This window comes from Emiliania huxleyi, assembly GCF_000372725.1.
Source record: "Emiliania huxleyi CCMP1516 chromosome Unknown EMIHUscaffold_173, whole genome shotgun sequence".
Classification (NCBI taxonomy): Eukaryota; Haptophyta; order Isochrysidales; family Noelaerhabdaceae; genus Emiliania; species Emiliania huxleyi.
Window position 1 is genome coordinate 107835 of NW_005200853.1, and position 11853 is coordinate 119687.

General features: G+C 64.0%; 3 protein-coding genes across 3 annotated transcripts in view; all 3 read right to left on the reverse strand.

The window, feature by feature from the left end:
• The window catches only part of EMIHUDRAFT_442120 (hypothetical protein), a 2070-nt gene extending 765 nt beyond the window's left edge, over nucleotides 1-1305 (reverse strand). Inside the window, exons 1-4 of the mRNA XM_005784062.1 lie at nucleotides 1217-1305; nucleotides 689-963; nucleotides 463-593; nucleotides 183-394 (exon numbers count right to left, since the gene is read on the reverse strand). Coding sequence (XP_005784119.1) covers nucleotides 183-394; nucleotides 463-593; nucleotides 689-941 — 596 coding nt within the window. The 5' untranslated portion in view covers nucleotides 942-963; nucleotides 1217-1305. The remainder of the gene's footprint in view (nucleotides 1-182; nucleotides 395-462; nucleotides 594-688; nucleotides 964-1216) is intronic.
• A 2948-nt stretch (nucleotides 1306-4253) lies between these two features.
• Nucleotides 4254-4696, reverse strand: EMIHUDRAFT_314318 (hypothetical protein; the record flags this gene model as incomplete). The annotated part of the gene is made up of 2 exons (XM_005784063.1): nucleotides 4254-4513; nucleotides 4594-4696. 2 exons carry the CDS (start codon nucleotides 4694-4696, stop codon nucleotides 4254-4256), a joined length of 363 nt encoding a protein of 120 aa, XP_005784120.1.
• A 5607-nt stretch (nucleotides 4697-10303) lies between these two features.
• On the reverse strand, nucleotides 10304-11520 carry EMIHUDRAFT_442124 (hypothetical protein). Its single transcript, XM_005784064.1, has 2 exons — nucleotides 11504-11520; nucleotides 10304-11334 (listed from the first exon to the last, which is right to left on the reverse strand). Exon 2 carries the CDS (start codon nucleotides 11320-11322, stop codon nucleotides 10369-10371), a length of 954 nt encoding a protein of 317 aa, XP_005784121.1. The 5' UTR covers nucleotides 11323-11334; nucleotides 11504-11520; the 3' UTR covers nucleotides 10304-10368.
• Between the last annotated feature and the right edge of the window lie 333 nt (nucleotides 11521-11853).

The following is an 11853-nucleotide window of genomic DNA, read 5'->3' on the forward strand; positions in this document are numbered from 1 at the left end:
GGGGTTTAGAGGGGTTACCCGCAAAAAAGGGGTTCAATTGACGACCCCACCGTCGGCGGGATGTTAGGAGGATAATACAGCGGCGAAGGGGGAGGAGTAGAACCCATGCTGCCAGCCCATGTCGACGAAGAACGACCCTCTTCTGGGGGGGGGGGGGGGCGCGAGGGCCCAATGTGCGGCGCCTCGCGAGGAGTGGATGGTGCAGAAGAGGGTCGTCCTTCTCCGACACCGGCTCCGAGCCGCTGATCGCATCCACCCGCGCCTGCACCCTCGCGAGAAGCCGCTCCACCCTCGCCTCGGCCCGCTGGGTGGCCTTGGTGGCCCGCTCTTGCACGCGGCTCACCCGTCGAGCCGTCTCGGGGCTGGTGACGCGCTGGGCGAGTTGGCCGCACTCCTAGGACGTGCATGCTTCGCATGAGGCGAGAGGTTCGGCGTGCGCAGCGACCCTTCGGCGCGCTGCGCCTCAGCCTTGCGGATGAGCGAGTTGCCACTGTCGTCGAATGCCCCCGCAGTGATGATCCCTGTCGACACGGTCGGGGTTTGCTCCTGCGCGAGCGGCTTCTTTGCGTGTGCCCTGATGGCGAGCAGAATGCCTGCCACGCGCGGGGGTAGCCTTAGGGGGGTGAGTGTTGGTGGCAGACGCGGCGCCACCGCCCGGGCCGCGGGGTGGCGGGGGATCGCCACGCACAGTTCCATGGTGGCGTAGACGGTGGCTTCGACGGTGGCGAGCCCGCCGGCTCTTTCTCCGCCGCCGTTCGGGCCTCGGCGTTCCCCGCCGGCTCCAGCTCGTGCTTCCCCGCCGGCTCTTCCTCGTAGTCTTCTTGCGGGAGCAACTCTTGGTATTTACCCTCGCCTCGACGCTGTACCGCGTACTTTCGGGCGACCTCTCGCGGCACGGGCGGCAATTTCTTCTTGGTGACTCCCGTGGCACCCTTACACATAGGCACTCTGAGGAGGTTGGATCTGCGCGCGAGGGCGCACGCAGGTGTCAGATCAGGACGAACAGATGAGCAGAAGGGGGTGGCCGGGAACACAGCCGCGGTGGATCGAAGGCGTGGCTCCTCGAAGGCGCGAGTCGCAACACTCCCCGATGGCCAGAACTGTGCGCCTCTCTCCCGGGGTGCAAGAACCGCCGGCCGGCGCGCGCCCTGCTCTTTTCCGGGCGCCGAGCTGCGGCGGTGAGGGGAGATTCTACGTGGCGGGGGCGGCCGCTCTCCTAGCGGGTTGTTCGTGCGTCTTGAGCGGTGGGCGAGCTTCGTCCCACCTTGTTCCAAGTCCGCCGGCCGAGGGAAAACAAGGCGGCTGGCCCCTCCTAAACGCTGAAATCTCAGCGTGCAAAAAGAAAAAAATCAGCCGGCGTGTGAGGTTACCGACTGCACTCCAAGTGCTCCAAGGGGATTCGGCAATTCTTTTGGTGCAAAAAATCTTTTAGGCGAGTGTGTGTGTGTGTGTGGCGAGCTTCTGTGCTGCAGACGGTTCTTCTTTCAACCATCGTCGCCAGCTCCTTCCTACTTTGGCACCCTTTGGCGCCCTTTGGCGGCCGGTTGGCCCTCGTCAATCTCAGGATGCAAAAAGAAAAAATCGGGGGCAAACGATTTGGCAATTGTTTATAGTGAGAGACTGCCAGTGAGAAGCCGGAGGAAGGTCGCTAGTCGAGAGAGATCGCCAGTGGAATAGGGAGTCCACCGTGCTGCGAACCTGTCGCTGTCCCTTGTCAGGAGCAGGAGAACTAGGAGAGCGCAACCAGTAGGAGGCCCGCGCGCCGCGCCTGCCCCCGTGCCGCCGGGTGCAACTTTGTCCTATACGAGAGGGGAATCCCTGGGACCCTGTCGTGTGTGGGTGAGCCCTGCCCAGCCCCCCCCTCCGTGTCGCGATGCGCTCCCCGCTCCCGTTCCCCTGTGTCCCTGATCGTCCTTACAAGATCCTGCTCGCGCAGGTGGGGAGGACCCTGTCCTTTCTCCCACCCCTTGTTTGGTGTGTCCGTTTTATTTATTTATTTATGCAATTGTTTTGGCGAAAAAAATCTTTTAGGTACGAGATGGGATTTATGTGTCCCCGCCCTGCACGATCTTGGTGTGAGGGATCTTCAATCCGTGTCCCCTCACCCCTCGTCACAACCCGACACGGAAGAGCGGCAAGAGTTGGGGCTGAGGCTACGGCTGCGGCTACGAGAGGGGCCGGGGTCGCGGGAGAGCCGCTGCGCCGCTGCGCCGCGTGGACGCGCCTACACCGCTCTTGCTCCGCTCGCCACCTCTCGCAAAGGTCCAAAGCCATAGCCACCAGCCGAGCCCACCACCTCCTCCGGCAAGTCCTTTCGCCGTATCTCGCCGTCCCTCCACGCCTGGATCCAGGGGGTGGAAGCCCATCTCCTCCCTTGTGTGCGTGCGACCCATTTGCTGAGAGATTTTTAGCAATACCAAACAACTCAGACAGTTTTGACATTTCCCATTTGTGTATACATATATGTGTGTTTCTTGTGTGTGTGCGACCGGGTGTGAAACAGGCGCCTGAGCCTACGGGTGGACCGTTGCGCTCGGGCTGCAACGCTCCTCCGCCACCATGCATCGCGCGCCGCCGGCGCGCTAGCCGCGCCTTCGACGCCTTCGACGCCGCGGCTCAGCAGCGCGCAATCACGACAGCCGTGATCGCAACCATCGAGAGGCTGCCGCAGCCAACAGCGAGCATCGCGCGCTGCGCGCGCGGCTCCTCCTGCAGGTCGTAAAAGGAGAGGCAGAGGACCTACAAGTGTAGGATCGCGGGTGATCTCGGGTGACCTCGGGCAGCCTTGAGGTCGTGGAGTGAGAGGCGGAGCGCCGAGGAGAGGTAGAGCATGCAGCCGACGGCGAACTTGCTCATCGGGAGAGAGAGCAGCAGCGGGTGCCTGCGCGCGCGGAGAGAGAGAGAGAGAGAGAGAGAGAGAGAGAGAGAGAGAGAGAGAGAGAGAGAGAGAGAGAGAGAGAGAGAGAGAGAGAGAGAGAGAGAGAGAGAGAGAGAGAGAGAGAGAGAGAGAGGAGAGAGAGAGACGAGAGAAAGAGAGAGAGGTCGGGGGAGCTGGGCTGATGTTAATGTCTCTCCACACACACTCACGAGGTGGCTGGGCGAGGGGCAGCCCTCGCGTCTCTGGAGGTGCGAGAGGCGAGGCGGGTCAGAGGCCGGGCCGGCCGGTGACGCGAGGGGTGCGAGGGGTGCGAGGGGTGGAAGGGGTGGGAGGGGTGGGGGGGGTGTTGCGGACGCCTCGCAGCCCACACGCAGGCCGCATCGTCGCCGAGTGCGTTGATCTGGCGGTAGAGGAAGGCACTGGAGAGGCTCGAGCACGTGCACATGTGCACCTGCGGGCAGTGGCGCTGATGCTCTCACGATTGCCGTGCGTGCATGCGTGCCGTGTGCGCAAGTGCGCTATCTCTGCCGTGTCTCACCGAGACAACGGAGAGCATGTAGATGACCACGGTGAGCTGCTCCGCCGCCTCGCCGGGGACAACCATCCCCATCTGCATCGTCGAGAGCGCAAAGCCGCCAATGAGCGCCGCCATGACGCCGGTGTTCACCGTGTCGTTCAGCAACCGCTCGCGATCGAGCACTGGCTCTGCTAGCAGCTCGGCCACGCCATTGCCGCCCCGCGCAGTAGGCGGTGCGCCCTTGCCGTTGAGCGAGCGTGGTGATGCGTACTTGGCCTGAGGTGGGGTAGCCGGAGCGGAGCGGTAGGTTGTGTTGAGCGGTGTGAGTGCGGCTGTGGTGACGATAGGAGCGGTGTGAGTGCGGCGGTGGTGATTGCGGCGGCGGCGACAAACCTCCATGGACTGAGCTACCTGCCTGACGTTTGGGGTCTCCATCGGCCCGCCCACCCAGCAGGGCTGGCGCACGATGCTTACCTGCCGGTCGGAGGGGTGGATGTGGATGGAGCCAGCCGCGTTCGATACCCCCGCGTTCGAAGAAGATTTACGGTTGGGTCAGGGACTGGCACGCACTGGCGCTAACACAGGAACCCAAAAGATTTTTTGAAAACATTCTGTCCGCCCTAGGCGTACTAGAGCCTAGGGTTGCGCAGCCCTCCCTTATTAGTTAGAGTCTCTCTTCTCTCCATGCACCATCCACCATGGCCAAGTGGGCTATAGGTAAAGTTCGATAGAGGTAGTGTAGTACATGCACAGATGCGCCTTTCTTTGTTTAGCAATGCGAGTTGAGTGTGTGGGTGCGCCCAATCCCCAATGTCCCTAGAACGATAATGTTGAACGCGCACGTGCGGTCTCTCTCTCTCACACCTTCGCGCTCTCTCCGTCGGGCGGCGCTCGTCCAATAAGCGCTGCGCGACCGCTCTCGGCCTCCCGCCCCTCCTGCATCTCTGCCGCCCCGCCGCCCTCTCGGCCGCCATCCTCGTCGACTCCCGGCGCCGGAGCCAGCTCCACCGGCCGGTCCTCGCCCTCGCCCTGCAGCCTGGCCGCGGCCTCTCGCACCTCGCGCCGCCAATCGGTCCGGCTGACGAGGACGACGAGCGCGGTGGCGTGCAGCAACTTGCCTACAGAGCAGCTTTGATCCTGCTGGTTCGTGGCGTCCTTTTTGAACGCTCGTCGCGGCGTGCAGCAGGCTTGCCCGCACACATGCCCAGCACCATCCCGCGCGCGCCCCAGCCAGCTGTGAAGGCGAGGGCGCCTCCGAGGGGAAGGCCGACGGCGTAGTAGCACGCGAGGACGACCGGCATGCCGAGCCGCTGCCGGCCACATCCCTGGAGCACGCCGGAGCAGCAAACCTGCCGAGCCGACATGGTGAGGGGGGCGAGTGGCTTGATGCAGCCGCTTGCTACTCCTCGACCTGCGGCGCAAATCGAGAGGCGAGAGGAGTGCGGACGCGGGAGGACTGGAGAGGCGAGACGGGAGACGCGGGGCGGGGCAGCGGGGAGGGGCAGAGGGGTGGAGCAAGCCTGCGTCGCGTCGGCTATTCATGACTACCAATCATGGATGAATGTACCAGTTCTAACTTTGGCAGGCCTGCGTCGCATCGGCGAGGACGTAGACAGAGAGCGGGAGAAGGAGCGCGCCGACGAGCGAGACAACCTACCTCACTTGGACGTAGTGGTGATGAGAGAGTACCAGCCTCTGGGTGGTGAGAGGGCAAGCACTTGGTGTGGCTGCCGCATCCGTGTGTCGCCGTGTGTCGCCGTGTGTCCGTCGTTGACTGTCCGTCCTAGCGCGCGTGCGATGCTGGGTGCGATGTGTCGTTGTGTGAGAATACCTCCTCGTCCTGTGTGAAGAGACTGCCGACCCCGCGCCGCAAGAGCAGCAGCAGCAGCCCGGCGGCTGCGCCAAAGCAGACGCCGAGCGAGCCGCACGTCGCCGCCGCGCATCGGGCGCCTGTGGGACATGTCTCGGACACGTCATGGACGTGTCCTGGCCAGTCGTTGCCGCGCATCAGGCACCCTCGTGGTCGGCCCGACCCAGGGCGGCGCCGACACGCGTCGCGCCTGCGGAAAGGGGGAGATTAATTTAATTATTAATTTAATTAAATTAACCTGCGGAAAGGGGGAGATGGCGTGAGGGGCGTGCGGGCCTCTGCACGGTGCGATCTCGGTGCGATCTCGGTGCGATTTCGGTGCGATCTCGGTGCGATCTCGGTGCGATCTCGGTGCGATCTCGATGCGATCTCGGGGCGTTCTCGCGGCGTTCTCGCGGCGATCTCGCGGCGACAGCTCTCTCGGGCCGGGGCGTCGCACCGGCGACGGACGCGCCGAGCGGCAGCATGAAGGCGACGGCGTTGACCGACTGGTAGATGGAGAGCGAGGAGAGGGCGAGGGCGGGCGCGGGCAGCAGCCCCGAGGCGAGTATGCAGATCTCCGACGCCCACCACTCGAGCATCATCACCACGCCTGCCGACAACGACAGCTGTGAAGCGCAACCTCCGCCGCCCCACCGCTCGCGCGCCATCACCGCACGCGCCCGGCAGGCCGAGCCGTAGAAAGTCGAGCAGCCGCGCGACCGACGCCTGTGAGACCGGGCCCCCACTTTAGAGGCTGGAGGGTCTGGTGAGGTGTGCTTCCGCAGATGCACGGTTGCCCGGCTCGGCCTGGCCCACGGGAGCGCTCGTCGCAGCGGCGTGCAGCCGGCGGCGAGCAGGAGGAGCAGGAAGCTGACGCAGTTGGAGATCGACTCGGCGAGGGCCGCGCCGCGCAGGCCGAGCCGGCGGGTGAGGAGGGCGAGGAGGCAGGGGTGGAGCGCGGCGGTGAGGCCCGCGGTGAGGGTCTGCACTCGGACGACGCCATGGCACTGGAGCCACGGCTGGAGCGCCCACAGCAGCGCCCAGCCCCAGAGGCCCGGGAGAAGAAGCTGCGCATACTTGCCTGCGAGAGCGGACAGCTCGCCGTCCTCGCCGACCGCCCGCATCAGCGGTCCAAAGAAGAGGAGGAGGAGCGTGAGCGGCACCGCCGCGAGGCAGTGCACCACCACCGCGTGATGCAGCCAGAGCGCAGCCCGCCGCTCCTCGCGAGCGCCCACTGCCTGCGAGACGAGCGTGACCGAGGCGGACGAGAGGCCAACAAAGACGGAGAGCGCGACGGTGTTTGTGGCGGACTGGGCCAGCGCAGCCGCCGCAAGCGCCTGCTTGCCAAGCCGGCCGACGAAGGCGACGGTGACGACAGTCATGGTCCGGCGGAGGACGGCGGAGAAGGCGACAGGAAGGCCGATGCAGAGCTGGGCGCGGACCTCTTGCCGGAGGCTTGGGCCGGCGAGCAGCGTGCGCAGGCGTGGCTTGCACATGGCTGCGCACGCGAGTTGCTCACGCGAGTTGTGGCCACCGTGGCGGCCGACCTGGCGACCATGGGCAGGCAGAACAGCGAGGAAAAAAACCCGGATCGACACGGCGTGCGTGCAGCACGAACGGCTGCGATTCAGCGGTCGCGCCGCTGAGCGTTCAGGTCGAGCTCGGCGAGCTGAGTAAGATCATCCAGCGGCGCGACAGCTGAATCGCAAGCGTTGAGGAACGCGAGACAGATCGCGTTCCGCGTTTCAGTTTCACAAAAGGTACCACCCTCCCTACCTTTTTTATCTCTCCCTACCTTCAGCGCTCCCCGGCCCTGGATGTGAGGTGTTGACCGTACTCCAAGTGCTCCAAATCCCTGGTTCTGTTTTCTTTCTGCCACTGACACGTTCGCGGAGACGGTAACAACAGACCGTCGACACATGCATGTGTCGTATCAATGGGACGCCCTTAGTCAACATGGCGTAAATGTATACAGCATGGAGCAAGACTGAAGGCAAGCTCATACGAGAATGCGAGCGCCGCCCTTGCGCCGCATGCAGTCTGGAGCTGAGGCGCACGCGCCCAGCTGCAGGTCCTGAACGAGCAGGCCCCCGAGCAAGCCAAGAACAACTGCGCCACACATCCTTGCGACTAGCCCCTGCGTCACGGCCTCACGCCCGGACACAAATTGCAGCGCGACCGCGGCCGAAAGCTGCCCAAAGAGGTTACACACAAAATAAACCGCCATGCCGAAGACCTCAGAGGCCAGGACGGGCACGACGACGCCGACGATTCCGAGTAATCCGCCACTCCACTGCCACCAAGCCGGCCACTCGTCAGGGATGGGCACCCAGTCTGGAGCGGGCGTGGCTTTTCGAATCGTGACGTCCAGCATGAGCATGGCCACCAAAGCACAGCCTCCGACGGCACAGCTCGTGACGGCCGCGACTTCGGTGGAGCCCATGACCATCTTTAGCCGCCGGTTGAGCGACGCTTGCAGAGGCTTGCAGCCACCAGCCGCAAAGCTGAGAGCTGCTAGTCGCAGCCGTTTCGCGCCGCTGGCGCCTGCTGCAGCGGAGACAGCGGGCGCCTCAAGGACGACACATCCAAGGACGGGCAGGAGAACGCCCGCGGCCCGACGCTGCGTGAGGCGGCGCGTCGCTGCTCCTGCGAAGCCGACGTGGTCGAGTATCGCTGCGACGGCCATCGAGCCTGCTTCAGCCGCGACAAAGAGGGTCGCAGGCCCGAGCGGCTCGGTGAGGACTACCAGTGCGAGCACATACACCGCTCCGAACACTCCTCCGCTCAGGTGCCACGGTTTCAAGCCGTCAAGCTTCAGGGCACCGCAGCTTCGCACGCTCGCAAACGACAGCAGCACGCCGCTGAGAATGGTGCTGACCGCCGCCGAGGCGACAGGATTGTCGAGCGCGGTGGCAAGCTCTGCGTTGATGTCCGCCTGCAGCGGCACCAGCGAGCCAGCGACCGCTGAGGCAATCGACGCAGCTGCGATCGCGACGCGCCCATGTGTCACGCCTCCGAGGCAGGAGTGGGCTCTGGGCCTGGTCTCTGAGGTCGCCATGGAAGCAAAGCTGGTCGCTCGGAAACATCCGAGACAACCAGATGACATTCGATGGCGGGGGGAACGGCCGCCACGATGACCTCACAGAGTTGGACGGTACACGCTCGGCTCAACCTAGCCCGCCCTCACGTTCACACCGGCACCGACGGGGTATGCAAAATCGATGCAAACCGCTTCGGCTTCTCTGTCGGCGGCGACGCGCTCGAGGAGCGATACGTCGCGCTGAGTCCGATCTCAACGGCTGAGACACTCGCGGCGAACGGCGTTGAACTGCTCAACGTAAGGGAGGAGCTGAACGCCGAGGGAATCACGGAGGAGAGCTTCGACGTGAACAGTCGCGCACACAAGCTTACCGTCGGCCGCGTTCTCATGGCCGCCGCCCAGCAGCGATTTGGGCCGCACAAGCGCATCGTTCACCTCGGCGACACGAGCCGAGTCTCCGGCAGGGCGGGGTATGGTGAGCCCACAGTGCGCGACACCGGCAGCACGACCGGGGCGCGGAACGCGCACTATGCGGCGCACGTTGACAAATTTCTGCCCGGCATTGCAGCATGCGCGGGGCTGGCGGGCGCACGCGCAGGTGCAGAGAGGTTTGTCTCGGAGTACTGGCGCATCAACGGGCCAGACTGGGAGCACGAGGGTCTGAGCATGGAGGAGGTTGCCTACAGCCTCGTCGCGGACACGGCGGCGGCGGTCAACATCTGGGTAGCCCTCACGCCCGGCGGCGTGGAGCAAGCGCCGCTTGCCATCGCCGACACCTCCACCCTCACGCTCGGGGATGGCTCCCTCGCGACTGTGCCTGTGAACTTTACGATCCCGCCCGACACCTCGAACGTCGTGCTGTCGGACACACTGACGCTGCTGCGTGCAGAGGGCGTGGACGAGGGCGTGCGATGGCTGTGGCGGCCACACATGGCCTTTGGTGAGTGCCTCCTCTTCTCCACCACCGCGACTCCGCACACCGCGGTCTGGCTCGAGGGGCAGCCGTGCGCACGGCGCGTCTCGGCAGAGATCCGGCTGCTCGTGCTCGATCGCCAGGCGGGCGGGGACTCGGCGAGTGAGGAGCTCGCGTGAGCTCGAGTGGAACCCGTGTGCGCTCTGTTTGGTGTGTTGTTTTCAGACTGGTTGGGTAGTAGTCTAAGTTCTGAGCCTCGAGGCTTAGCGGGTCTAAGTGTGCTCTGGCACGCTGGGGTGCTTGCGCGGTCTAAGATCAGCGAGAGCCTCTTACACGGGCTAAGTCTGCCGTGGCACGGCCTGGGGAAATGGGGACTCGTCACGTGCCCGCGGACCGCCTGCTTACCGCCAACAGCACCGACACGACACGACACGACACGCTCGCTTCTCACGGTCGCTCCACCCGTCTCGCCCCCTCAACCGCCGCCGTCCTCCCCCTCCTCGCCCTCCTCTCCACCCTCATCTCCAGCCAGTCGGCAAGCCGCGCTCGCCGCTGCGCCGCAGCCGCGTTCTGCACGCGTAGCGGCAGCACGTGGTACGATGCGGGTACTTGAGCAGGCGGTGCGCGCCGCAAGTAGCGCACTGGCCCTGGGAGTAGGCGTGCGCGGCATATGTGGGACGCGTCCAGGCATTTTTCGGGTAAACCTGGACTTTTGCAGGTATACCCGGGTTTTACCCGGAGTTGGCCTTATGTCGTCATGTTCTATCAGGCCCCCCGACATACAGCGTCTAAGTCTGAGCCCGGCTCCGTGCGGGGGCTAAGTTGAGCGCTCGCTCGCTGCAGAGGCTAAGTGTAGAGCGACCCTCTAGCCCTACTACCCAACCATTGTTTTCAGGTCGGTATGCTTTTCCGGTCATGTCTCGCGTCTAGTTGTGGAGTTTGGAGGGACTACATTGTACATATCGTACGAAAAATTCTTGCGTGTCGCAGGGCACAGAGAGTGTGGAGACGCCGTGTACCGTGGGGCCTTGTTGTCCTAGCACGGGAGTACCCGTGTGGACCGGAGGTAGCAGCAGCAGCAGTAGCAGGGCACATACAGAGAGTGGGGAGAAACGCTTCATTTCATATGACGAGCTCGGGTGAACACGTGATTGCTTTTCTCTACTACTTACTGGAAGAAGAGCTGCGTGATCCACGCCGCTGTGTACGCGAGCCCCCCCTTCTGAAGCGCCTCCTCGTGCGTCACGCCCTTCTCCTCGTGCGGCGTCACAGTGTAGCCCGCCTCCGTGAAGCGTGCCCACGCCTTGTGCTGGTTCGTCACCGGGTAGATTGTGTCTTCGGAACCCACAAAGTGGAAGACCGGGATCTTGGCGTTAAAATCGGTCACCTCCGGCACGCCGTCCGGCACCTGAGAGGTTGGCATCAGCTCGTGCAGGTTGAGATTCACCTGCGCAAAAGCCATCGGCAGCGTGTCGATGGCGATCAGGGCCTTGGGAGTCCCGTGCTGCTTCCGGAAGACTGGGTCCAACTGGATCGCGGCCGACGCCGCAATGGTGCCGCCTTGGCTGTATCCGCCGATGATCACCTTGCACCCGCCGCACGGGCCCAACGCCTCCGCCTCCTGCTGAAAGAGGTCGACGAGCTGCTTGACCGTGGCGTAGAACTCGTCGCGACTGATGACGTCGTCGTCCGAAAAGGCCTGTCCATCGAAGTCGGTAAAGTACGTGTACCAACCACGATTGGTAAATCGAGGAGAGGGGGGGTTGGTGCGGATCGCAGGGCCGTCTGGCCCCTTGAAGTACTGGCCGCGCTCTGGCGCTGTCGGGAAAATGTACTTGATGCCGCCCGCCTTATCCGGGCAGAGGCCGTGGACAAGCTTTGGGAGGTCGGTGCTACTCTTCGACAACCATGGGTCGTCCTTCCACCACGGGTTCGAGCTAAAGTTTTGGCCGTGCCCATCGAGCCCGTGAAGCATGATGACCGTGTGCGTGTGAGCTCCAGTGGGCTGGATGATGACCGCCTCGTGCAGAAAATTGGTGCCGCCTCCCGCCTCCTGCTTTACCGCCCGCTGGCCTGTGACGGGCTCCTCCACCGCGTTGGCCTTTGAGCTGCTGCAACCCATGGCGACAACCCACTGCGGCGGAGGAGGCAAGCCGGGAGTGGTCAGGCGGCGGGCGCGTGCCAGTGCGGTCGCTGTGGCGGAGGAGGCGAGTCGGGAGTGGTCAGGCGGCCGGCGCGTGTCAGTGCGGTCGCTGCTTGTTGTTGGGTGGTGGTCTGGTGGGCGGAGGGCTGGGGTTGTTGTCCTGCCGGCTGGCAGGTAGGTCCTTCTCGAAATGGCGCGCGTCCTTCCATGACGACCGTGTACTTTGTCGTCTGTTTTACCCACCGATCGTCGGGTTGCTTCCTTGAGTGGTCGGTGCTCTTATATTGAGGGACCACCATGTCGCCCCTTCGGGTGACAGCAAGCACATTATCATCAGGTCGTGACACGAAAGGTCGTCGGGAATTCTTGGACGGTGTGTGTGCTAGGGTACTAATAGTGTAATAGGTAGGGTGAGCGGTAGACTTGGGTCCGGAGTTGTGCGTTTATGTGAGCGGTAGACGCCCTTGTCGTGCCAGTGTGCTGTAGAGAGGTTTGCTTCTCAGAATGTGC